The following is a 19,532-nucleotide window of genomic DNA, read 5'->3' as shown; positions in this document are numbered from 1 at the left end:
CGCCCTTGCTCAAACTTTCCTACTTTAAAGAGATGATATAGACTTACGAAAGAAAATTCCAGTGGTACATGACTCCACTCAAGACCCTTTTATCCTACAACTCCTTGAGGAAGTAAACAAGTTAAAGGCCGAACGTCAGGCCGAGATACCTGACTGGAACCAACCCAGGCCTGGCCCTCTCACAAGGAGGATCCTTGACACCACCCTTCAAGCGAAGACAAAACAAAAGCTTAGTTTACAACTCTATACTTAAAGGGAGGACCCAATTGAACACCTTAACCTTTTTGAGTCCACCATGGCATATCGGATGTACACCGACGAAGAGCGATGTCTTCTCTTCCCTTCCACCCTCTCTGGCGGAACTCTAAACTGGTATTGCCGTCTTCCACCTGAGATAGTAGACTCATTTGAGGAACTAAGGAAACTGTTTGTCTCTCAACACATCTTCCAGACCGATCACTTGCATCCTGCAGATGACTTGTACACTATTCGCAAGAAACCGGACGAGTCACTACGAGAGTATGCTGGTCGTTTCAACCATGAGTATTCTCGCTACGCTAAGGCAGATGACAAGACCACCCTCAAGGCCTTCACGGCAAGCCTACGTGATTGTTTCTTCAAGTACATGATCAATGCCAACACTTGGAATACTTACTCTGAGGTGATGGCACAGGCTTACAACCATACCTCCGCCGAGGCAAGGATATATCAAGGGAAACCCCCCATAACCACCCTTTATCAGCAAGTAGGGAGTGGAAGCCAGATCCAACCAAATGAGAAGACATCGACCTTCCAAACGGCAGCGGTGCCTCCCCCTGCCTTACTTAATACTTTGCCAAGTCAACAGACATATCAATCTCAGGGCAAAAGGAAAGATTTCCATCCTCACCAGTCTTATTTTAGTAAAAAGAGTAAGGGACACTACCGCGATAACCAAGGGTATCGCCATGATAATCCCCAACCCCAGGCAGTCAACACAGTGGGTCAAACAAGTGTCAGGACAACCCCAACCTCGAAGTATGAGGCATACACACCTTTGAACGCCACATGTGTGGCCATTTACCCCAGCATAGTACACTTGATACCGAAGCCAAAGCCAAGGCACCCGGATTACAAGCCCACGAAGAACATGAGCACGTTTTGCTGCTACCATGAGCATAACAGCCATGACGGCGAGAAGTGTATCACCCTTCGTGATCATATTGAAGCTTTGGCACGTGAAGGAAAAATTGATCAATTCCTCTTTCACCCTCCAAGGGGTAACCGTAACCAACGCCAGATAAATGTGATATATTCCATAAATGGTGGCATACCCATATCTAAATCTTTCAACAGGGCCAAGAAAAATAGTGAACGAGCTTTAAGGTCTGACCACCAAGTGTTTCACGTGGAAGACATCAGGGGAGGTAAGTATCAAAAGCATAACTGGGATCCAATATGTTTCTACCCTGAGGAAGAAAGAGGTATCATCTACCCTCATGGAAGCTCACATAGCCAACTTTGAAGTACAACGAATCTTGGTAGACACGGGGGCTTCGGTCAATATCATGTTTGCTGAAGCTTTCAGGGCACTTAATGTAGCTGAACACTTGCTCGACCGCTCGATTTCCCTTCTGATAAGCTTCTCCAGTGATATCGTGCAACCTTTGGGGAGCATACACTTACCTTTCACCATTGGTACAAGCCCTTACACAGCTACCATTACCACTAACTTCCTGCTGGTTGATTACCCAACGACATACAATGTTATCTTCGAATGCACATGCATCAATGATCTCAAGGCCATGGTATCCACACATATGTTATTGATGAAATTTCCAACCCCCTATGGCAATGGTTACATCAGAGGAGATCAACTTAGTGCATGATCATGTTACAACACTTCATTCAAGCAACAACACCTGCATGTGCCCAAGGAAACCCTTTCTATACATGACCAAGTCATAAAGACCAGCCCAGACGAAGCCAACTTGGATCTTCACGGTGGCAACAGTCAACCTGACAATCCTCAAGATGACTCTTTCACCCAGCAAGCACAACCCTCTGAAGAGTTGGAGAATGTCTCTATCTCAAAAGATTATCCGGATCGCATGGTGAAGATTGGTACCACCTTGTCACCACCCATTCGGTTGGCATTGATCTCTTTTTTGCAAGAGAACACTGAGGTCTTCGCCTGGTCATACGAGGACATGCCAGGCATCTCTCCCGATATAATCTGTCATTGCTTAAGTATTGACCCCAAAACTAAGCCAGTGAGACAGAAGCGAAGATCTTATGATGCTGAACGGTACGAGGCAATGAAGGCAGAAGTTGAAAAACTCAAAGGCATAGGCTTCGTCCGCGAAGTCAATTATCCAACGTGGGTAGCAAATGTTGTCCTTGTTAAGAAGAATCCAACCAAGGAAAGTCTCATGCTCCAAAAGGTCTTGTGGAGAATATGTGTCGATTACACCGACCTAAACAAAGGATGCCTGAAGGATAGTTTTCCTTTTCCTCTCATAGACAGACTTATATACTCTACGACAGGGTGTGAACTCCTAAGCTTCATGGATGCTTACTCAGGATACAACCAAATCCTCATGAACCCTCTGCACCAAGAACACACAGCCTTCACTACTGACAGATGACTATATTGCTATAAAGTCATGCCCTTCGACCTAAAGAATGCAAGAGCGACTTATTAGAGACTGGTCAATTTAATGTTCGCTAAACAGATTGGGAAGAGCATGGAAGTTTACGTTGATGATATGCTAATCAAGAGAAAACATGCTGACCAACATATCACCAACCTATCTGAAACTTTCACCATTCTGAAAAGGTATCGAATGAGGTTGAACCCCAATAAATGTGCCTTCGGCGTAGGCTCTAGCAAATTCTTAGGCTTCATGATAAGCCAACGGGGCATTGAGGCTAATCCCGAGAAGATCAAAGCAATCCTCAACATGAAGGAACCGGTAACTTCAAAAGACATCTAGAGCCTTACTGGCAAGGTGGCAGCCTTAACTAGGTTCATCTCTAAGGCCACAGACAGATATGCTCATTTCTTCAAAGCACTTAAGGGAAGTAAGAAGTACATTACATGGACTGATGAATGTGCTGAGGCATTCAAGAACCTCAAAGACTACATGAGTAAAACCCATTTGCTCTCCAAACCTAAGGTTGGTGACACTCTCATTATCTATCTGTCGGTATCAACTTCAGCAGTAAGTTCCGTTCTCATTCGAAATGATGGTAATGTCGAACGGCCTGTCTACTACTCTAGCAATGCCTTACAAGATGCAGAGACACGATACTCCAACATTGAGAAATTGGCTCTAGCATTGGTCATGTCTGCTCGAAAACTTCGCCCTTACTTCCAAGCACACTCTATCATCATGCTTACCAATCATCCTCTTCGACAGATACTCCAAAGTCCTGACACTTCCGGACGAATGATCAAATGGGTGATAACATTGGGTGAGTTTGACATCTCTTACCAACCAAAGCCAGCTGAGAAGGGCCAAGCAGTGGCAGACTTCATCGCCGACTTCACATATCCTGTTGACATTGTTTCTACGCCTAAAGAAGTGGTTTCATTACCCTCGGAAGCACAGAAAATAGAACCAACAACCCCAGCATGGAGTCTATATGTTGATGGCTCGTCCAACCAACAGGGTTGTGGAGCAGGACTAATCCTTACGACCCCTGACAAAGTGGCGATGAAGTATGCTATTCGTTTCAAATTCAAGGCGTCGAACAATTAGGCCAAATATGAAGCCTCCTAGTAGGCTTACGTTTGGCCAAACACCTTAGGGTTAAACGAATTGATATCTTTAGTGACTCCTAATTAATGGTTAACCAGGTCACCAACAACTTTGATGCTAAGGATAGCTCTATGGCAGCATATCTGGCACAAACACAATTGTTGCTTAAGCACTTCCATTACCAGATCACCCAAATTCCTCGAGCGGCAAACAGTCATGCAGATGCTTTAGCTCACCTCGCCTCAGCGGTGGAAGACAAGATTGGGAGAAAAATTCAAGTCAAATTGTTGGCAGCACCAAGCACCATGGTTGCGGAAGTGTGCAACTTACAACAGGGGATAGTTGGATTACCCCAATTTATAAATTCCTTGCTCATAGCACCCTTCCAAATGACAAAGTTCAAGCTAAGTAGATTCGATACAAGGCTACCCGTTACTTGATCATTAATGACCAACTCTACAAACGGGGTTTTAACTTACCATACCTAAGATGCCTTACGCCCGCAGAGGCGGAAACTATCATTCGGGAAATACATGAAGGAGTATGCGGAGATCATGCTAGATCTCGATCCCTAGAACACAAGGCTTTTCGCCAAGGATATTACTGGTCAACACTCCACTAAGATGCCATCAGAATATCCCGCTCATGTGATAAATATCAACGCTACGTAACTATTCCTCACTCCCCTCCCGAGCCTCTCACTCCCATGATCAGCCCTTGGCCCTTGGCCCAATGGGGACTTGATTTAATCGGCCCAATGCCTGCAGGGAAGGGCAAGATCCGCTATGCAATCGTTGCAGTTGACTACTTCACAAAGTAGGCCAAAGTAGAACCCTTGGCAACATTACTGAGGTAAAAATAAAAGACTTCATATGGAAGAACATCCTTTACAGATTCGGCATTCCCAATGCGATAGTCACTGACAACGGGCGACAGTTCGACAACAATAAGTTCAGGATGTTTTGCTCTAAGTTCAACATCAACTTATGTTTTGCCTCCCCAGCTCATCCCCAGTCTAATGGACAAGTTAAAGTCATCAACAAAATAATCAAGCGAACTTTGAAAACCAGCTTGGACAAGGCTAAAGGTTGTTGGCCAGAATTTGTACCCCAAGTTCTTTGGTCATACCGCACTTCGTATCGGACATCAATAGGAGAAACCCCATTCTCACTTGCCTTTGGTACAGATGCAGTTGTCCTAGTTGACCTTGAGCAAGCAACGTTTCGAGTCCAGAACTACATGCAAAGCGAAAATGACAAACAACTTACCCTCAACTTAGATCTAGTCGAGGAACACAGAAACCAGGCTCACTTAAGGAATGTCGCCTACAAGCAGCGCATCTCCAACTACTATGACTCCAGGGTCAAACCTCGTTCTTTCAAAGTGGGGGACTGGGTATTGAAGAAAAGATTACTCTGCGACAAAGTCCTGAGTGAAGAAACACTTTGTCCAAACTGGGATGGACCGTTTGAAGTTGTTGGCATCAGTCGCCCTGGCTCCTACAAGCTTAGAAGCTTCGATGGCAAGACCCTTAGCCATCCATGGAACGCTGATCACTTGAAGTACTATTACAAGTAAATTCACATTGTACAAGTGTTAAGCTTCAGCCGTTCGGCATTCTATGTAATGAAGATTGTTTGGCATGAATTCAATAAAGAAGTGATTTAGACAACTCGATCCTAATCCTCTTACATTTCTAGCAATGAAACACTCAGGTTCAAAGCTTTAACATGAATGCTTCTAACATGAAACAAAGTCTAAGTATATGTCAACAAGACTATACAAATAAACGAACAGCTTCACAGTATATTCGTTCAATCATACATTCCAACACATTCATACATAAGCCAACTGTGCTTTGAAATGGTTCAACATATTTTGTGTCATTCAACACTTGCTACAATGTGCCTAGACACCTTGCCCTTATTCTCACCAACCAGGTGATGAAATGTGAAGAATGAACTCATCTTCATGCCACCAACCAGGTGATGAAATGTACAACCCGTACTCTCCTTCATGCCACCAACCAGGTGATGACATGTACAACTAGTACTCCAATATCATTTGGTAACTTGTCACTCATGCCACCAACCAGGTGATGAAATGTACAACCCATACTCTCATTCATGCCACCAACCAGGTGATGAAATGTACAACTCGTACTCTAATATCATTTGGCAACTCGTCATTCATGCCACCAACTAGGTGATGAAATGTACAACCCGTACTCTCCTTCCTGCCACCAACCAGGTGATGAAATGTACAACCCGTACTCTAATATCATTTGGCAACTTGCCACTCATACCACCAACCAGGTGAAAAAGGAACTCATATTCATGCTACCAACCAGTTGATGAAACGTACAACTTGTACTCTCCTTCATGCCACCAACCAGGTGATGAAATGTACAACCCGTACTCTAATATCATTTGGCAACTTGCCTTTGATGCCACCAACCAAGGGAAGAAGGAACTCACCTTCGTACCACCAACCAAGTGATGAAAGCAACTCACCATTCATTCCACCTACCAGAAGACGAGTGGTACAACTTGTACATGTGAACTTCTAGCACTCACAAATAATCAAAAACCCTCAAGCTTGACAACTCAACTAAAGGAGCACTTATGCCCAACAAGAGTTATAGTCACCAACAAAGTCATATTGCAAGCCAACAACAACTTCAGTGCATGGCATACGAAGATCAAACTATTCAGCCCTCTTGCATCTGCTTCAAACATCGTAGAAAGCTTCACACACTCTTGATCAAGACAGTATAAAGCAAAACCAATTTATAGTGCTAACAAGAACTTCATCAGCGGAGGGCAACCACAATTCTCAAAAGCTTCACACTCTTGATCAAGACAGTGTGAAGCAAAACCAATTTATGGTGCTAACAAGAACTTCATCAGCGGAGGGCAACCATAATTCTCAAAAGCTTCACACACTCTTGATCAAGACAGTGTGAAGCAAAACCAATTTATGGTGCCAACAAGAGCTTCATCAATAGAGGGCAACCACAAGTCTCAAAAGCTTCACACACTCTTGATCAAGACAGTGTGAAGCAAAACCAATTTATGGTGCCAACAAAAGCTTCATCAATGGAGGGCAACCACAATTTTCAAAAGCTTCACACACTCTATATCAAAACAGTGTGAAGCAAAACCAATTTATGGTGCCAACAAGAGCTTCATGAATGGAGGGCAACCACAATTCTCAAAAGCTTCACACACTATTGATCAAGACAGTGTAAAGCAAAACCAATTTATGGTGCCAACAAGAGCTTCATCAAATGAGTTCAACCACAACTCTCAAAAACTTCACACACTCTTGATCAAGACAGTGTGAAGCAAAACCAATTTATGGTGCCAACAAAAGCTTCATCAATGAAGGGCAACTACAATTCTCAAAAGCTTCACACACTCTTGATCAAGACAATGTGAAGCAAAACCAATTTATGGTGCCAACAAGAGCTTCATCAATGGAGGACAAACACAACTCTCAAAAGCTTCACACACTCTTGATCAAGACAGTGTGAAGTAAAACCAATTTATGGTGCTAACAAAAGCTTCATCAATGAAGGGCAACTACAATTCTCAAAAGCTTCACACACTCTTAATCAAGACAGTGTGAAGCAAAACCAATTTATGGTGCCAACAAGAGCTTCATCAATGGAGGACAAGCACAACTCTCAAAAGCTACACACACACTCTTGATCAAGACAGTGTGAAGCAAAACCAATTTATGGTGCCAACAAGAGCTTCATTAATGGAGGACAAGCACAACTCTCAAAAGTTTCACACACTTTTGATCAAGACAATGTGAAGCAAAACCAATTTATGGTGTCAACAAAAGCTTCATCAATGGAGGGCGACTACAATTCTCAAACCTTCGAAGCAAATTCAAGACTGTTCGAAGCAAATTCAATTTATATGGTTCATCTAAACCTTCGACTACTACAAGGTGTGGCTTGCATCACAATCTCTTGCTCAACAGTATGAAAGCAAAATTTGTATATGTTGTCTTTCCCACATTTTCAAATTTCTAGTTTCCCAAAAACAAAAAGGGAAATTCAACAAAGCTTCATCAATGGAGGACAACTACAAATTCTCAAAAGCTTCACACTATCTTGATCAAGATAGTGTGAAGCAAAATCAATTCATGGTATCCAAAAAAAATGCTTCACCTACAAAGCTTCAACTCCAAAGCTTGACCCACAAAAGCTTGACCCATAAAAGCTTGACCCACAAAAGGTTCACCTACAAAAGCTTGACCCACAAAAGCTTCACCTACAAAAACTTGACCCACAAAAGCTTGACCCATAAAAGCTTCACCTACAAAACTTCAACACAAAAGCTTCACATACAAAAGCTTCACACTATCTTCATCAAGATAGTGTGAAGCAAAATCAATTCATGGTGCCCAACAAAGCTTCAACCTTAAAGCTTCACCTACAAAGCTTCAACACCAAAACTTCACCTACAAAGCTTTAAAATATATATTTCGAAAATTCAAAAATTCAAAAATTCAAAAATTCAAAAATTCGAAAATTCAAAAATTCGGAAATTCAAAAATTCGAAAATTCGAAAAAAAAATGCCTAGGCCTCCTTTTCTTTGGGCCTAACAACTTTCATAACAAATATAAATGAAGGAGTTTTGGGCTACCACTTAGAAAGGAAATGCCTCACTCGTCAACTCCCTCGACCGGAGACTTGGGGGACTCCTACCATATGCTACTGCACCTTGATACTCGGAAGTCTCACGACCACTCAGTGACTTGGATTTTTCAAGTCTCCAAACGAGAAGTTTTCCTCACTCGGGAAATTAAGGGAGCACTACCTCAACCTACATGCTTCACTCACAAAGCTTCAACAAAATGAAAAATTCAAAGAACTTAGTGAAGAAGGCCTTGGTGTATTTAACACAATACGTTGAAATGAAGCAAAGCTTGTTTATTAATATCTCTGATAAGTTACAAATATGTACATATACATGAATCAAAATAAACAAACAAGAGGGAGCTTTCACAAAGGTTGCTCAGGAGAAGTCTCAGCAGTCGGCAGAGCCCCAGAAAGATGAGGCACCAGAGGGTGATTATTTGGAGCCTCAGTACTAGGCAGAACCCCAGAAGGAGGAGGCACCGAAGGTTGATCATTTGGAGCTTTATTACGTGGTACAGCCCTAGAAGACGAAGACAATAAATGCCTTTGGAATAAACCCACAAATCTCTGATGATCAAGTAAAATCTGACCATCAGATTCCTGCAGCTGGTCGAGCTTCTTCTTCATGTTTGTAGCATAGTCATGTGCGAGCCTGTGCAACTGTTTATTCTCATGCTTGAGCCCTCTGATCTCCTGTTTGAGACTTATCACTTCAGCTGCCAATGATTCAACTTGGCGGGTTCGAGCTAATAGGCGTTGGGCCATATTAGACACAGAACATGCACACTGAACACTAAGAGCCAGAGAATCTTTAACAGCCAACTTATCAGACTGTTTGGAAAGTAGTCTGTTATCTTTGGGAGTGAGAAGGTTCCTGGCCACCACCACAACGGTCATATCATTCTTCATCACAGAGTTCCCAACGGTAAGAGGACCAGTAGGGGATAAGAAGGATGGGCGCCATATGTTATCTTAAGAAGGCATGGCATTCTCAGAAATGATGAAGGAGAAATGAGGTGCAATGAATTTCTGAAGTAAGGGGCAAATTCCTACAAGCAATAACTCTCTGAATGTACTTATTGCACACAATTGGTACCCTTATAAAAGAAAGGGCAACAGGGTAGTTGGTTCAAAAATCGAAGAGGCACCACTCTCCGGATTTCGAAGAGGCACCACTTTCCACACGCATCATCAGCTCCTCAGGTACCACAGATAACTTTGCCAAAGATCTCTGACAAAGTTTAGACACATAAATTTTGAAGGTTCAACTACCCTACTATTACCCACAAGGGTAAAGAAACAGCACCACTGCTTGATAACTAGAAAGTCCCAATGTGTGTCAACCTCCGTGCTCCGTGGCAAGGCAAACTGGTAAAAATGCCTAACCTTTACTCACATTCAAGAAAACACTCCCAACTAGATTGCTTGCTCAAAAATCGAAGAGGTACCACTCTCCGAATCTCGAAAGCCAGACTCCCAACAGGATTATTTTCTCAAAAATCGAAGAGACACTGCTCTCCGAATCTCAAGAGTCAGACTCCTAATAGGATTGCTTTTTCAAAAATTGAAGAGGCACCATTCTCTGAATCTCGAGAGCCAGATCCCCGACAGGATTGCTTGTTCGAAAACTGAAGAGGCACCGCTCTCCGAACTTCGAAAGCCAGATTTCCTTGGATAAAGCTTGTCTGTAATCTTCACACGCAACATCAGCTTTCCAGATACCACAGACCACTTTTTCAAAGCGCTATGACAACGTTAAAACATGTGAGGCTTGCAGCTCCCACTACATTACTATGACCAAGGAGGGTAAATGAATAGCATTATTACTTGCTCAAAAATCGAAGAGGCACCGCCCTCCAAATCTCGAGAGCCAGACTCCCAACATGATTACTTTCTCAAAAATCGAAGAGGCACTGCTCTCCGAATCTCAAGAGCCAGACTCCCAACAGGATTGCTTTCTCAAAAATCGAAGAGGCACCGTTCTCCGAATCTCAAGAGCCAGATCCCCGGCAAGATTGCTTGTTTGAAAACCAAAGAAGCATCGCTCTCTGAACTTCGAGAGCCAGATTTCCTTGGATAAAGCTTGTCTGCAATCTTCACATGCAACATCAACTTTCCAGATACCACATACCACTTTTTCAAAGTGCTCTGACAAAGTTAAAACACGTGAAACTTGCAGCTCCCACTACATTGCCACAACCAAGAAGGGTAAAGGAATAGCATTACTACTTGTTGTTAGGGAGACTCCTATATATGTCGACATCCATCTTCCACAAACAGGCAGACCTGCAAAAATGCTCAACCCTTCCTCATATCTAAGAGGGCACTCCCAACGAAGCCTTTCGAAATACTCAGCTTTCTTCCCCCCCCCCCCCAATAATACCTATGCAAACTAGCCACACCAGAGCAAGAGTATCTCATATCATCAGGGTCAAAAGTAAGAGTATCTCATAGCATGCATTTTCCCTATCTTTTCCTTTGCCCTTATTCTTACATGCAAGACAAGGAGAAAAAGAACAATCAGTCAGCACTTGGAATCAAGCTTCCAGTCAGGAACTGACTGCCTAGAACCCCTTGTCTGACTACTTACCTGGCATTGCTCTCGAGTACTCATCTTCAACATCTTATGCTTCTAGAAAAGATACCACATCTGCCTGAGGAACAGATAGGGCAAGTGAGAAGGATACAAGGAAGCATGTGGAGACAAGCGCAACAGAACACGTGCCGATTCATCCACTACTTCGTCAACAGCAAAAATATCCCATATCATCAAGGTCGAACGCACTCTCGATTTGATGGACTTGTTTTGACCCTCAAATTCTTGAGTCGGCCTTATACTCTGGAGGAAACCAGAAAACCCTCCAGCCCAGTTTAAGAATAAGCCTGTGGAAAGTTACTTCTTCAAAAGCAAAAGTATCTCATATCATCTCTTCTCCATTTGCTTTTCCTTATCCTTGTTGCCGTTTACGACACAAGAAGAAGGAGAACAATCAACCGGAAGCCAAAGTCGAACCTCCGATCCAGGTTGCTTGCTTGGAAGTCTGATTGCTTACCTTGTATGTTACCTCTTTCGGCAAATCTCCTAGCTCGGCGACTTGGGGGACTCCTACTATAGGGTTTTGTATCGCACTTGACGAAGCCCGAAACTACAAGTAAGCTTCAAGTGAAATTGATACATTATCTTGTGCATCTTCATTGGTTAAAGATACCACCCCTAGATGGAGGAAAAGTACTTCCAGAGAAGATGACACATCTATGTATGAGACAGATAAGGTAAGTGAAAATGATACCACACTTCGGTACTTAGAAGTTTCGTGATTACTCAATGGCTTAGATCTTGCAAGTCTCAGCCGAGGAGCTTCCCTCATTCGGGAACTTAGGGAAGCACTGTTTGTACCATACTTAACCAATCCTGAAACTACTGAATACCGGTCAACGTTATACCGTCAAGGACCAAGAAGAGTTTCCCTCCAACCAGGAGGCCAATCACAGCGCGACACGTGTCGACATCAGAAGCCAATCATAGCGCGACACGTGTTAACATCAGAAGTCAATCACAACACGACACATGTCAATGTCAGAATGAAACTAGAAACTCTCTTCTATAAATAGAGATCATTCTCTCACAATATTTCCTAATGTCATTTGTACTAAATCATTCACTAGTACTCACTAAAGGAGAGCTTAAACCTATGTACTTGTGTAAACCCTTCACAATTAATGAGAACTCCTCTACTCCGTGGACGTAACCAATCTGGGTGAACCACGTACATCTTATGTTTGTTTCCCTGTCCCTATCCATTTACATACTTATTCACACTAGTGACCGGAGCAATCTAGCGAAGGTCACAAACTTAACATTTTCTGTTGTACCAAAGTCTTCACTGATTTTGTGCATCAACACACCCCATTTTTTTTTACCCAAGTTTTTTTCTCATTAGTGTGGACTACCACCATCTCTTGTACTTTTGTACCCACTTCACACTACTCACACCTCCAATACCCATAGTACCCTCCAAATTCAGCAACCCATCTGAATTCTTACCATGACAAACCAAACCCACAATCTCCTTTTCCAGAAAAAACCTCCCAAAATTCACAAACTCTCACTTGAATTACCTCCACAAGAATGGCGAGTTCACAGAGGCCGTCACCGTTCTTGACTCCATTGCCAAATGTGGGTTGAAGGTAACTTCCACTACTTTCATGAATTTACTTCAATCTTGCATTGACACCAATTTTATTCAATTCTACACAATGCGTGAGAGAAATTTGTACTCTTGGTCGGCTATGATCAGTGTGTGTCTTAGAGACCAGAGGTGGAAAGAGGTGGTTGAGCTTTTTTACTCGATGATGAGAGGTGGGGTTTTGTACCATAGGGTGAAAAAATGGGCGTCTAGTGTGAGTAGTGTGGAGTGGATACAGAAGTACTAGCGTGGGTGGTAGTCCACACTAACGTGACAAAAACTGGGGTGAAAAAAAATGGCGTAAAAGAACTGGCGTGGAAGAAGAAAATGGAAGAAGCAGGATTAAACGGGGAAGGAAAGGGAAGACTCCTCATATGCCACAATCACCATTTAATTCCATTTTTTTTTAATTATTGGCTTATTAAATGTTTTTAATTTAAATTAAATTTTGATTAATTTAAATGGTGTGGCTATCCACATCAGATACCACATGAGGTGGTATATAATGTGGTATAAAAACATGGTAAGAATAACATTACTCTAGAAATATAATCATAGAAAATGCAAATAATTCGTATCAATTACAATTCACTTGAAATAAAGGATCAAAGATACAATATAATGGTAACCGAAACTGGAACACTCTTTAAGACTATCTCCAATTAAAGGAGGGCCAGAGAGCTCGTTTTAGCCCTCTAGCCCTCCAAGAAATTAATATTTTAATGAACAGTGCATGACCATATTTATTACCGTCTCCAACTAAGGGCCAAAGGGTCATAAGGTCAAACATAATTTATTATTTTAATTGAATTACTATGGTTACTTAAATTAAATTACCTCAATAATTTTATGTTATGGATTGTCAATAATTTTCACGTTGTTAAATGTTTTTAAAAATGTTGTTTTAAGTTTTATGTTGTTAAATTTTTTTTAATGTTGTTTAATATTGTTTAATGTTGCTTCATGCGACGTAATGTTAAAAAAAATAATAAAAAACAAAAAAACTATTTAAAAAAATTTCAAATATGACTTCAACATGTGGCCCTGCCCGGGATCGACTGGTTGGCTCATTTGGGCCGGCCGGTTGGCCCTTTGGCCCTTCTTTGTCCAGTGGGGCCCACAAGCCTTTTGGCCTGACCCTCTGTTGGAGACGGTTTTCGGGCTATTTTCGGCCCTCTAGCCCTCTGCCCCTCTGGACCCTTCGATTGGAGATGGTCTGAGGCAACATCTGTGTTCAACTCTTATTAGCGGAATCTATATTGTGCCATATATCAAGTGGGGATCAAAAGCACAAGCTCTATAAAAGTACACGAGCAACTCCGGGTTCAAGTCTTACTAGAATTCCAACATGAGGCAGAGGTATCTCATCCAAGTTTCTCGTTTTTTTCCACTTTTAGTAGTTCGTATGAGCTCCACTTACCATGGTTCGACTTAGTTTGCATATGATGTTTTTAAGATTCAGCTACCTTCTGTCTCATTTTTTTTTCAGTTCTTACCGCTATGGTATATGCTGATTTTACCACAATTAAACTTAATATGCCTTGAGTATAAAGCTAACTTGGAGTATGAGTTATACCAAGTTCAATCAAAAGTTATTCAGGAAATTTGGTACAAAGGCCTTTTAGGGTCTGCAAAATAGTTGTCATACACTCCTTCCTAGGGAGGAAGGCAGAGTAACTATTTTGTAGTGCCAATTACAGCTCCCTAACTAAATTAAAGTCGTCTACTTCGATGATTTGATCCCCGAAGTTCCGTTTGGTTCCCATGAAACCGGAAATGAAGGACTTCACAATTGCTTCAGGTACTCCTACTCTCTAAAACCAAACAGAACCATGAAAAAAACGAATAAGAGAAAACTGAAAATATTACACCTGCTTTGAACTTGGACGTCAGACGCATTGTTTACTGAAGTGGTTTCTTCAACACTTGGAGGGTTGGTCTCAACAATCTGACCATTCAGAAAAGAAAACAGGACAAACCCGTTTGATTTAGTCCCTGAAAACTTGGACAACCTACGAGGAATCTTAACTTGGTGGACTTTTTGCGTGTTTCTTTGAGAGGAAAAGAGTGGAAAATCCAGTTTTGACAAAGAGCAAGGGAGCTGGTGCTTGCCATGGCTTTGACGAGAGAGAGAGAGAGAGAGAGAGAGAGAGCAATGGACTGATGAAGTTTGAAGTGAGATATGAAACTCATATGGGAGCTACAGATGGTATTGATTCTTGTGAAAGAGAGAAAGAGGTTGAAGATGAACCAACGGTTAGAGGTCAGCTTGTTTCATGTCTGGTTTGCTCCATGTACCCAACTTGCCAACTGCCATGTACCATTGTCCTTCCTTTTTATATTCTTTTTACGAAGAAACTTGTTTGTGGGCCCTTCATTTCTATCTCAAAATTTTCATTACACCATCATGCAGTGTTATTAATAAACTTTCAATACTATATAAGTTCGTAAAGTATCTATTTTGTCATTTATTCATAAGTTAAGTCTATAATGCGTGAATTAGTAACATCATATGACTCTATTGATTAGAGGTTTATAAATTTACATGTGTGAATCAGGCCAATGGGAAAGGTAATGTTTCCGTCCCCTTACACCCAAGTTGAATCTCTCACCCTGTAAATTAAAGTAGCTTATCAAATGAAAAATATTGACTTTGCAAGTTTTGTGCTATATAAGATTTCAAATATAAAATTTCCACCAAAATTTGGTCGAAAGTTGCCATACAAGCGACAGACAATCATCTTTTATGTCTTGTATATTCAAAATCTTGAACAAAATTGATTACTTGCAGAATTAAACTGATGCTACCAACTGAAATCAACACAAAGAATAATCAGGTCAATCCTATGCATCCCTACCAAAAAATAATAAAGAAAAAAAGGTCAATCTTGTATGCAGTCATCTCGAGCGTTGGTTTGCATTCTCCAGCGAGGTCCCTTCATCTTGATCATGGGATAGAACAAAATCGGGCACCTCTTCAATATCCTCTGCTGGCTGATGGACAATGAAAGGAAGGTAATTAAACATGGAAATCGTGTTAATCCGGAAATTCAAAGAACATGCACAGAAACTTTACAAGCTTCCAAAGTTGCAACAGATGCCATAACAGAAAGTCAATGATCATAACCAAGCAAAAAATCTTTCCTGCCCAAGTTCCACACGAAAGGTATCTACAATAAAGAAATTAAGCAATTAGCAACCCTTGCCCCTAAGATGTTTCTGCATATCGACATAATTATGTAATGTCATGAAGTTCTAAATCCATCACCGCCTCCTGATCAAGTTTACTTCTTGGCATCCAATTAAGGCAACTTAAATAAAAATCACCGTCAAATTTTACAACAACAAAGTACACAAACGCTCCCTCTCCCCTCCATCTTGCAATAAGCTAACGGAACTAGAGATACAACAACCGGCATTCTAAATGAAAAAATAATCACCAGTGCATCCTTTTCACCCCAAAGCAGTGAGGAAAAACTCAAATTGATCACTGTGCTTTTACAGACATTGATGTGATGAAGAGAACAGACAATTCACACTCTATGCACAGTGAATTTGTTCTAAGAACCAGACTCAGGCAAACATCTGTATGAGTATGCAATTTAGAAGTAAGCTCTGAAAAACACACCGTGAGAGTCGTTGTAAAAGATTTTGATTTGAGCATTTCAAAGCACGGTCATAAACAATTTCTGTCCGTTTCGCCACATCATGCCAATTGTACAGTTCCTTCACGTAGAAACAAATAAATAAACAAAGAAGCACATTTAACCACTGCACTAGTAGTCAACTTTGCCTAAAGATCACAATTAATGACAGTGTACTCACACGACTGTGCATATCTTGTGGGTCAATTCTAGGAAGTATAGATATTGCCTTCTCTATTGCTTGAACCATATCACTGGGATCTGGTTTTGCAAATACAATCATGTCATCTGGAAGTACCTATGTACAGAAATGAGGTTAGCTTAAATCTCAAACAAGCCCAGATTCCACATACACTATTCTACTAAGAGGTGGAAGATTTCACATATCATACCTCTGGGACACCTCCTACACGTGTACTGACTGTTAATAATCCACAACTTGCAGCCTCTAAGATCGCTATGCAAAAAGCTTCTGTTAAAGAACTGCAATAAGGGTAGAAATTGCATCAGGAAAAAATACAACAGAAGCAAGCATGCATGAGAACCGTACAATAAGTTGATTTCCCTATATGTTGGTACAAATTCCTGTAGTTGTTGTGATACTTTCCCCATAGTTTCAACAGTAAGCTAGTCAGAAAAAGAACCATGTAAAGATGTACATGCAAGCTATTGCACCTCCTAATTTACTTATGTTTCAAATTTTGTTGATAGTATCACCGCTTTGGTAGCACCACTGTTTAACTTAAGAATCTAATTCTTGCTGCTGTACTATTCCTATTAAAGAAAGTGAGAGCCAATTTGACCGGCAGTAAAGTAAACTACCAAAATCCAACATTAATCTTTTCACATAATTTGGTGTAGTTACAAAAGAAATTACACAAACTGTTCTCCAGTTCTTGAAAGAAGAGGAAGAAAGAAGAGATTGACAAGCACCTGTTTAAGAATATATGGCCAGAAACTAGGACAGATCGTAATTTAGAATGTTGCACGGCTCCTAGCATCTCAACTCGATCTTGAAGAGAATATTTTTCCCTCAGCTCTTCCAATCGCACATGTTTAGGTCCATCTCCTCCAACAATGAACCAAACCTTACCACATATTTCTGAATGAGATGATTGAGTGCTAATTAACTATGTCAATAATTACATCAATGATGCTATGCTTCAAACCACCCTCAACATTTTCGTTATGATAAAAGCATCCCCCTTAGGTTACGGCTTCATGCAACAAAATTATTTTACAGGAAATGCTGCCAAGTTATGCAAGCACTTAAATATTGATGCGCACATGGAAGTCCTTGTCAATATCAAAATTCATCAAACAGAAAACGCATATTAGAAATGTAATATCTCATCTAATGCTATGTCAAAAATAACTCACATTGGGGTATAAACGGCATACTTCTGGAATGACTTCAACAAGAAGATCTGCACCCTTTCGGTAAACCAATCTACTTATAACGACAATTACAATTTCATGACTACTCAGTCGTTCAGGTGCAGGCTTGATCATAGCTGTGTCAACAGCATTAGGTATTACAAAGACCTTTTTCTGGTGGCAAACCTGACCTTAGCACTGTGTTTTCCTTGCTTGTATGAGAAACACAAATAGCCTGACTTACTTCTGCCAAAGTAAACTGCAATACCTTGTTCATGTGTATGCTTCCCGCATCAGCAAAACCATAGAGTGAATGATCAGTAAATACGATTTTGTACCCCATTGTGCGTGCGTGCATCAAAGCCTCATGGCAAAGAGTTGAGAAAGCTTGATGTCAGTGTACCAGTGATATTTTTTCCCGAATAAGGATAGTCCTCACTATTGGAGGTGTCCCATAAAAGGTGGGAAATGTATTCTGCATGAGAAATGGTTTCCATGGTACATAATACACTTTCAGACCACCTGTCATATATCTCACCCCAGAACGATTGTTATAGGCATGAGTCATTACGACCACCTGAACACTCAAGCAATGAAAGTTCACCTAGTCAACAACTAATTGAACAAAGGAAGCTGACTTGTGTCATGAAAGAATTTCATTGATTTATAACTCAAAAGTTCACTTGGCAGCTAAACTGTTCCAATCACATTACAAAATAAAGAGTGAGTACCTACTAAATTATTTGGCACAACCCGCCTCCATGTTAATGATTATTACTCTAAACAAAATGGAGGTCCATCTAATGCTCCCATAACCACGATGGGAGCTGCAACATTATGTAATGGAAATGCAACATGATAGAACTGTGAAGTAATAAATCAGCAGTTGAAATTCGAACTTCCACCTTTCTGCTAAATAACTAAAGATACAAAAACACACAGACAGAACCCAGAAAGTGAAGGAGAATGTGTATACTGACTTTGTGACCAAGCTTGAGAAGGCATTGTGTGAGATAATAGATGTGATTCTATACCCCACCAAATTTGGGATAGAAAAAATCAGAGACCATCAAAATTTTAGGCCTTTTCCACTCGCCCATTTCTTCAATTCAATTTCCTGCAATGAACCAAAGAAATTCAATCTTTATGAGGAAAAAAAGCACTACCGCTTGTTGTAAATAATTGACTTTTGTTATGATCCAAACCCAGATAAAATAATGGCAAACTACATTGCAATAAAATCGAGAGTTCAATTATGTAAAATCTGAGCTTTGATTTGGAGATTCGATTAGACTTTGTTGTAGCCAATGAGCTTAAAATTTGAAATGGGATTTGTGAGAGAGAACGAGAGAGCCAAATTACTTGAAATTACAGAGCAGTTGGAAAAGGAAGCTGAAGGCTTCAGTGAATTTGATAAATCGCTTATCAAATTTGAAATCCCTAATTTGAGAAATTGGAATTGGGGGCGGAGAGAGAGTAACAGAGCGCGCGCATGCGCATATGGAAGTTCAATTTTGTAGTCAAACAGCTTTTTTTTTTGTTATGACATATTTTACAGTGAAATGTAAATTGTAAAATGATTTTCTTTATTATAACAACAATAACAACCAAACTTTATTACACTAATTATGTTCAGTATAAATTCCTGAACACCACTGCCCTGGTTTTAGGATGTAAAATAATTTTCTATCATGCCGAACCATTATAAAAAAAAAAAAGTAGATCTCAATCCAATAAGACTCTCATCTTTGCGAAAGTCGAATTACTATAATATCTTAAATTTTATTTAGCGAAAAAAAAATGATATAATAATTTTTATTTTTTGGGATGTAAAATAACTTTAATCTTTTTTTCTCTCTCAACAGATTTTTTTTCCAAGTAATATTGTCACGTCCCGATCTCGACATACGTCTAGAATCAACA

At 40.7% G+C, this 19,532-nt stretch overlaps 1 protein-coding gene across 9 annotated transcripts; it reads right to left on the bottom strand.

The window, feature by feature from the left end:
• Positions 1-15,248: 15,248 nt before the first annotated feature.
• On the bottom strand, positions 15,249-19,135 carry LOC103414961 (phosphatidylinositol N-acetylglucosaminyltransferase subunit A-like). 9 transcript variants are annotated; one of them, XM_070818677.1, is made up of 9 exons: positions 18,972-19,108; positions 18,590-18,726; positions 17,613-18,186; positions 17,166-17,320; positions 16,625-16,715; positions 16,414-16,530; positions 16,217-16,314; positions 15,665-15,758; positions 15,249-15,582 (listed from the first exon to the last, which is right to left on the bottom strand). In XM_070818677.1, exons 3-9 carry the CDS (start codon positions 17,742-17,744, stop codon positions 15,487-15,489), a joined length of 783 nt encoding a protein of 260 aa, XP_070674778.1. In that variant the 5' UTR covers positions 17,745-18,186; positions 18,590-18,726; positions 18,972-19,108; the 3' UTR covers positions 15,249-15,486. The 9 variants fall into 9 exon arrangements, with proteins under 9 accessions (XP_070674778.1, XP_070674780.1, XP_070674784.1 ...); XM_070818679.1 differs by having other exon boundaries at positions 17,166-17,298; XM_070818683.1 differs by having other exon boundaries at positions 17,166-17,334; positions 17,613-18,726; positions 18,972-19,135.
• Positions 19,136-19,532: the final 397 nt, after the last annotated feature.

The sequence above is a fragment of the Malus domestica genome, chromosome 03, assembly GCF_042453785.1.
Source record: "Malus domestica chromosome 03, GDT2T_hap1".
Classification (NCBI taxonomy): domain Eukaryota; kingdom Viridiplantae; phylum Streptophyta; class Magnoliopsida; order Rosales; family Rosaceae; genus Malus; species Malus domestica.
The sequence above is the reverse complement of the archived record's forward strand: the minus strand, read 5'-3'. Positions and strand labels throughout refer to the sequence as shown.

Bases quoted from the DNA above. Each gene is read 5' to 3' on its own strand.
- LOC103414961 (XM_070818676.1), bottom strand. From the start codon at position 17,744: ATGATCAAGCCTGCACCTGAACGACTGAGTAGTCATGAAATTGTAATT. The intron at 16,716-17,165 runs GTGCTTGTCAAT...CCCTTATTGCAG, and splicing joins GGCCATATATTCTTAAACAG to TTCTTTAACAGAAGCTTTTT. The intron at 16,531-16,624 runs GTATGATATGTG...TTCTGTACATAG, and splicing joins GTGTAGGAGGTGTCCCAGAG to GTACTTCCAGATGACATGAT.